The sequence below is a fragment of the Thermothelomyces heterothallicus genome (genome assembly GCF_042370625.1).
Source record: "Thermothelomyces heterothallicus CBS 202.75 unplaced genomic scaffold P884_scaffold_15, whole genome shotgun sequence".
In the NCBI taxonomy this organism is placed as follows: domain Eukaryota; kingdom Fungi; phylum Ascomycota; class Sordariomycetes; order Sordariales; family Chaetomiaceae; genus Thermothelomyces; species Thermothelomyces heterothallicus.
The window spans coordinates 606,718-614,898 of record NW_027192576.1 but is presented as its reverse complement, the minus strand read 5'-3'; the positions used below and the strand labels follow the sequence as shown (position 1 = coordinate 614,898).

Here is an 8,181-nt window from a genome sequence, read left to right as displayed (position 1 = left end):
GAGGATATAGCGCGTGTCAGACAAGGACCCCCCGCGCCTAGTTTTTACAGGGGAAGGCCTATAAAGGCACCAGGGCCTAACAAAGGCCTAGAGCTCCCTACTAGTATAGGCCTGTATAAGGGCTATTGGCCTCCGTAACTTCCTTTTTAAGGTTCAAGTCCCGGGGGTTAGTACCCCCTACTATGCCTGTGGCTAGGGGAGGGAAACTGTGGAGCACCTGGTCGTATGGTGCCCGAACCTACTAAGAAGCCGAACGTGGGAATCCTGGGAAATATGGTCGTAAAGGGACCTAGACCTTGTTTTACGGGGTATAGGGGCCCGTAACCATCGTTTGGCAAGGAGGGTTCTACAGTGGCTAATAGACCTAGGGAGGCTCCTGGAATACCGCCTTGCGAGGAGGCTAGACCAGGAGGCAAGGCCTCTTTAGGGCTATACTAGCCACTTCTCCTTTTCTTCGTAGTATATTAGTATTCTAGATTAGGCGTTAAAGAAGGGACAGAGGTTTTTATCCGGCCTATTAGGTACAGTTTCCTTTATATATAATTAGAGAGGCTCTGGCATGCTTATTAGTATAGTAGTATAGGATTAATAATAATAATAATAATATAGCTATATAGAGGACTTTAGCTTTATTATCTAGAAACTTGTTATTATTAAGCTAGAAGTAAGATTAGAGGTTTATTAGAAACCCTATAAGGTCCTCCTTGGTTCCTCTATATTTACTAGGTGGTTTAATCTTAATATAGCTTACTTTAGTATTCTTAAGTGCCTTGATTTTGGTGTAGGCCTCGTTAACCAGTTTCTATAAATACTTTTCGCCATTCTTAAGTTCCTTGATTCGAGCTTAAGTAGCCTTGTCTCTCTAGTCTAACTCCTAGATCTGCTATTAGAGTTAACCAAGCTAGGTAAGTAGCTATTTAGCCGTAACGTTAGTAGTTATATCGATGTCGAGGTTAAAATTACCTTCGTCCTAAACTATAATAGAATAAAGGGAGTGATAGTAACGTATGACAAACCTAACTTAGACTTCTTCTAAAAGGGTTTAGACGAAGGTAGGTTAAGTAGGATAAGCGTATAGGTCGTCTAAGGGATTTGGTAAAGTTAAAGGGTCTATAATAATACTAGAGTTATCTCTTATAGTAGTTAGTAATACTTGGTATAAATACTATAATTATAGGGGTTACTATTATTAGTGAACTCCTAGAGTCTACTATAACGAGTGACTAGCTAGCTATATATATATATAGTTATCTATCCCTTTTTAATAGTTATTACTAGTACTAGTTCTCCTTTTACTCTATGATTCCGCGTTGTTAACGGTGATATATTATTATTACTAGTAAAGACCTTAGTCTTAGCGGTAATAATCTTCTAATTGGCCTGTCAAGTGATTAGCTATTGGAATGTCCTACGTCCTGGCTATAGCCTGCTAGGCCGTCTATATGCTTATCCGTGACACATCGTAACGAGCTTTGATTCCTTCTATTACACGCTTAGCCGCTATAGCGTTACTTTTATAGAAGAGGACTAGGAAGTCGTTAATATAGAAGATTAGGATAATATACTTATTATAGCTTAGGAAGAGGTACTTCTCTTCTCCTAATAGCTCTATTCCAAGTTCCGAAAGCGTTTTATAGAACTCTATATACTATAAGAGTAACAAGTCTCTTAAGCCGTATAAAGCTCTTCGTAACTCTATACATTTTCCTAGCTACTTAAATCCTTCTAGTAGTTTATAGATAATAGGATTATCTTCTAGTCGTTTGGCGTTAAGGAACGCTTACGCTATATCGAACTATTTAACTTCTAAGTTAAAGTATACTACGATCGCTATCATTATATAGAATGATTACGCCACTAGAGTAGCTATATATGTACTTTCTACTAAGCTAATATTTTATAGATCTCCTTATATATAGATTCTCGCCTTGTACTTTTCTAAGAAACTGTCCTTGTTAAACTTATACGTAAATACCTATTTTAACGGTATAGGTCGTGCTTTCGCCTACTTACGTAGGATGATCTTCTATGTTCCCCTACTCTCTAAGTTACGTATCTCCTTGCAAGCTATATCTTTAAACTATTATCCTAATAGGTGATTATACAGGTCTTGCTAGTTATTAGGAACGTAAATAAGATCGTTGACGTGCTAACGTGGCTTATTTAAGGCTGCTCTAAGGCACGTAGCATCCTTCTATTATATAGCGGTAGCAAATACCATATATACTGTTTGTATACTCTGGTCCTCTAGGTAAGCTTCCTATTAATTAGGTAGGTAAGTCTTATAGAACTGTCGCTAGAGTTCCTTCGTTATATAGATAAAGGAGTAGTAGTAATTAACCCTCTCTTTGTTTTATAGCCGTTCGCTTGACTATATAGGGTCCCTAGGTATATAAGCCCTCCTCCTACCTCTGCCTCTCCTCGTAAGAGGTTACCAAATAGCTTCTCCTTTACTTCTACCTTCTAGAGGATACGTTAGTTAATCTAGACTTTACTTAACGCTCTATTTCTCTAATATAGCTAGGTACGATATATTAATAGTACTATCCTAAGCTCCTAGCTCTTCTATCTACTTATTATATATACTATATTCTTCTATAGAAGGTATTCCTCTACTAGATTTGGCGGCTCCCCTACTCTCCCTAGCGTCTGGTTAGCTAGCTAGCAACTAGGAAGGCCCTAATTTAAACCCTCCTACTTCCTAGTAGATATCCCCTTTACTAGCTAGCGCGGGGTATGCTACTAAGGGCTTAGGTATATATTTAGGGGTTAAGAGTCCTTTAAAGCTCTCTATCTACTTAGTAAGTTCGTCTACTACTTACGTCTCCGCTATAAGAGCCTCTAGAACTAATTACTCGCTTATAGGCTACGTATCGGAGAGCTCCCTTACCCCCGAGTCTTGACCCTATTAGAGAGGTTAGTCTACCGCTAGACTCTCTTATAATAGAGGTAGCCAAGCTACTATAATAGAGTCTTCTACTAGTTAACAGGTCTATAACATTGCTTCCTAGAGAAACTTAGTATCCTAGGAATCTTTATTAAGATCGAATTGATTAATTTCCTAGCTTGCTATCGCTAGCGACAAGTCTATTAGCTACTCTTTGCCTAGACGGTAGAAAGTCTTCTTATCGAAGCGAACGTTACGAGTTATAATGACCCTATTGAGCTCGGGTATCTAAACGCGATAGATATTAGATATATAATATCCTATAAGATACCCTATTAGCCTATATAGTAATACCTTGAAGTCCTTTATATGCTACTTAGCTTCCCTATCCTTATAGAGGATATATACCTGATAACTATATATAAAGATACCGCTCTAATCCGGGTATAAGTCGCTAGTTAATGTAATTGTTAAGCTAGGTTTATACTAGCAAAAGTACTATTTAAACTAGCTATGGAGCACCTTATTAGGAGTTCTAAATAAGTAAGTATAGCTTAGGCTTATTATATATAAGTATGCCGCTGCTTGTATACTTTCTAATTAGAGCTTCGTAGGTAGATTTACGCTATTAAGTATCTTGATCGAGTATAAGATTAGTTCTTGCCTTACTCACTCTACTAATCTATTAGGCTTGTAGGTATATAAAGGTAAGAGTTTAAGATTAATCCTACTCTCTGCTACCTAAGTCTAGTAGTATATTAGCGCTTGCCCTATTAAACTAATTATTATAGTATTATTATCTTACTTAATCTTATAGATAGCAAGCCTATATTAGCATCTTACCTAGCTCTCGAAGTTCTAGATAACTCCTATAATTTAGTCTAGTAACTTCGTTATTAGGAGGAAAGGGAAGAGCTTCCTACTATACTCGTTAATAATTATAAGTAGCTATCGTGATCTATTAATCGATTCTAGATAGTTAAACAAGTCTTAGGCTACTTACTAGAATAGGTATATAGACTTCTACTCTAGTAGTCTTCTCGAAATGACCTTAGTAGTATAAGTATAAGTATAGCTCTTGTACTTAATACACGCTATCCCCTTGATATAGACATTTCTAGCGTTATTAACAAGCGCTTTTAATGCTTCTAGTCCGAGGTGGCTAGCTCTTAAGTGCTAAAGATCCTTAGTATCCTCTCTTATAGTAGGTAATACTCGTATATATAACCTTCTAGTGTATATAGCGAACACGTTCTATAAGGATATATAAACGTTTACAATACCCGCTTTACTAATTAAGATATAGTCTAGGAAGCTTAAGTAATAAGAAAGTAGCTTATATTCGAGGAAGGTAAGATTATACTTACGTTCTAACTTATAAAGAATAACGTTATTTTCTAGTGTTCCAAAATGTAGAGAGCAATCTAAGCTATAGTACCAAGCGCCTACCTTAAGTAATAGAGCTTCTAAGATAATATTAATATAGAACCCTTCGATGATAGCGATATCCTTAAGTGTTAGCTTCTTAGTATATGGTCTATATAGTCTATCTAGAACATTCTCGATTACCTAAGTACCTCTCCTACTAATAGGAAAGGTTATTATACCTACTTTAACGAACTTAGGATTTTCTACCTTAACAAATGTCTTAGGTAAAAGGAACTTCTTATCGTTAACTAAGTAGGTCATACTATATAAGTCTAATAGAGTACTTTCTAAAAGAGGATAGCGCTATAGAGTAGTCGTACTAAACGCCTTATAGTAAGTCAAAAGCTTACTAAGTAGTTAAGGGCTAATAATTAATATATTAAGGGAACTAGGGTATCCTACCCCTAACTACCTAGAATAGGATAGCTCTCCCTACTTAGCGATAAGAATATTTTTTAGTCTAGCCTACTTCGGCTTATTAAGCTCCTAGTAAATCCTCTTATACTTCTTATTAGATAGGTATAAGCGTTACTTATTACCATAGATAGCTTACTTAAGAGCATAATAGTCTATTAGATCCTATAAATATCTTAGACGCCTATAAGGATACTTTATATTACACTACTAAGTATATAAGTCTCCGCCTCTCTCCTCCCTACTCTTCTAAGCTATAGGAAGTGTTAGTATATAGGTTATCAAGAAGATTCTATATTTCTAAGAGACTCTAGGTTATATATCGTTATTAATTAGGATCTTAGCTATTATAATAAGGGAACTAAGCTCCGGAAGTAGCTTTCCTAGACTATTAGCAACCTTAACTTTTATCCTCTTATATACTACCTAGGCTAGTAAGATATATATATTAATGGCATTAAGAAAGATATATAGTCCTTATATACCCTACACTTCTAGGATATTATATTAGATAGCTTATTAGAAGGTAATATTAAAGTTATAAATCTAGTATTATAGATTAACTCCTAAATACTTAACTATATTAAGATTAGCTATATATTACGTTATAACCATTATATAGAGTATTATAATAGATAGTACAAGTATAGAGCGAAGCGCCTAGATAATCTCTCTAATAAGGTTAATACCCTTCTTCCTATATACTTTTATAACTTTATAGAATTTAGGATCTATAATATATACTAGCTAGCATTATAGCTATCCTAACCACTTACCAATATCTATAGTATACATGATATTCTTATAGAAGGAGTCTTCTAATCACGCGAATTTAGCTATAACAACTTCTTCTAAAGGTATTAGATCACTAGACATCGAGGGCGATAATCCTCCTTCTTAGAGTTACTCCTATAACGCCTAGATAAGGTTATTCCTAGCTTGCTCACGAGTTAGGCACTCTAGAACTTATAGATCTAGCTCGCGGTCGCCATTAGGGTTGATGAAGTCCTATATACCGGCGAATTTAGCCTATGACTATAGTTTAATATACTACAAGTTCTAGGAACTAGGCCCTATAAGGCATGTAAAAGTCTTGACTAGGATCTCGGACATAATAGATAGATATATTGTCAAATATATATAGAAGCTAGGTATAAGTGTTCGTAATAGAGGAAGCTACCACTGATATTGAAGATACGTCGGCAGAGGAGTAGTCAAGGCGCTAGGCTTATAACTGCCGAACGTAGTGATGAGCTTCTGGGAGCATTGAAAGCAGTCTGTAGTGGGTGGCTGTACGAAGGAAAAGAGTGCCTTGTTGAAACTATCTACAAAGGAGACAAAAAGAGTGGTATTTATAGACAAAGGGACTGGCCAATGCGTTGAACAGCCTTATACAGCTGTGGTAAACGCGTGGCTAATACACTTGGAAGCTCTACAGCTTCCGACATTCACAGTACATCCAGGCCCGTGGTCGAAGCACAATCCCTCTGTGACTCAAATGACACTGACATCTTTCGAAGACCCGGTGACGTGTTTTGTTTGAACCAGGCCGGTGACGTGACTCCGCTCGTAGCACCGCACAAGAACACTAATTAATTACGGCACCAATTCCTGACTATTTGGGTTCACACAGGCAAGTAGCTGTGGCGTGTAATAATGCGCTCGCTTCCGGATTGTTGTCTCCGCTACTTTTCTTCAGGCCCTGCGTACATAGAGTAATCGCTAATTCCACTCTCCGCGTCCTGCGGAGATATTTCCTTGGCATGGCGCCGAGCTGTGGCCATGTTAGATTCACAAATTTTTATTTTATTTGGGAGGTTGAAGGTTGCTGCTGCCTGATTACTGCACTGCTTTGTGGGAGCATTGATGAGAATAGGTACGAATGTCGAAGTTGCTGCGATGGAAAGAAATTGAATCGTGGTCAGCAAGTCCTCCGTAATTAATTACAAGTTCTCGACAAACTCATGGGAGCTTCAATCGGCAATCACTTCGCAGGGAACTAACCTAAGGGTGCCTTTCCCCAAATAAATAGTAGCTACTAAACCAATCGCTTGAGCGGCTTGATGATTCGTCACCTAATTTCTCCATACTTCGCACACAGCGCTCTAAACTATTGGCCTGTCTAAACCACAGCCAATGTCATTGTGTTGGGCGGCAAAAGGGATGTGGCCAGTGCCAAGTTCAGCTCGGCTTATTATGGTGGGAAAGTCAGCTCTGCACTAATCACCCACAGCTCTGACAGCCCTTTGAACTTTCCTCCATCAAACCAGCTATCCCCACCCCCTAGATGAGCCCAGAGTTTATTCAGCCTCTGAGCCTTGACGACAGAATCAAAGCCGGTCCATATCAGCGCAAGCCGTAACTGTTACCAAACGCCGCCGTACACAGCACCACAAGATTAATTACCTATCATCCTCGCCTGGCCAAGACTTTGACGCCTTCTCGCACTGTCAGTTGGATAATAACTCGTGAAACTATTACTTACCCAGAACCAAATATCCGGCAAACAAACAGAGCGGCACGCTCCTGAGTCAGCCGGTACTCCTGAACAGCCTCAACCCAACCCAAGCTCGACACTTCGACCTTCCAACTCCACGTGACAGCCACGAACACCCCGAGAGACATAAGCTACCTAAAGAAAAAAAAAATGGACCGCACGGCAGACGTACACGCCATCCCGATGCCTAGTATCCCCTTCCACGTCTACGTCGTGTCGGCCCTCTTGGTCTGCTCGCTGCTGGGGTCCCAGCTGCTGGGCATGTGGCTGACCGGCTTCAAGAAGCCCGTCGTGGTAAGGGCAGTATCGGATCCGCCTACCGAGAGATTAAAGAAGTGATTTGGGTGGGACGGTGACATGTTGGGGGGAATGGGAGGTTACGGGTCTGGTTTTGTCGGAACCCAAAACGGAGAACCGGCTCCCGTTAGGGAACCACGGCCAGGATATTTGGTTTTAAGGGCGCCTGCCACAGCTTGCCTTGTTTTCGCCGAAGCCGCTCAACGAGCGAGCCAGCCAGGCCGTGGCACATCCGTGCAATGCCCACCTCGTCTCCATCTCCAAAGACAAGGTACCTGTTCTCGATGTTGGGCACGTTCGGTCGGCGACAGGAGACAATGCCACATTGGCGATACTTGGGTGGTGCGGCGACATTTCTGTTGACGGCAGCAGCATCTCTAGAACCGATTGCTCCTTCGAGATCGACCGAGAGACCAACATCGCAATGTTCTACGACAAGTCTCACAGCCAGACCAGCCAGGTCTTTGGCGAGAATGCGGTGCCGTTCGAGCCTGGACGCTTGCGCAAAGTGGTTGTACAGAAAGGTTTCAATACCATCATTGGCATGGGCGGGGTCGGCCGCAACCTCGTGCTCTTCAAGCTGGACTGGCACTACGCTCCGGACGACGTGCCCGACAAGGTCAAGGAGCGGCGTAGCAGCTGCGTTCAGGATAATTAA

The 8,181-nt window shown here is 40.2% G+C and overlaps 1 protein-coding gene across 1 annotated transcript; it reads left to right on the top strand.

Moving 5' to 3' along the window:
* Window positions 1-7,376: 7,376 nt before the first annotated feature.
* Window positions 7,377-8,181, top strand: P884DRAFT_270696 (uncharacterized protein; the record flags this gene model as incomplete). Its single annotated transcript, XM_069442372.1, has 2 exons — window positions 7,377-7,520; window positions 7,720-8,181. The coding sequence occupies 2 exons, from the start codon at window positions 7,377-7,379 to the stop codon at window positions 8,179-8,181; spliced, it is 606 nt and encodes a 201-aa protein (XP_069296637.1).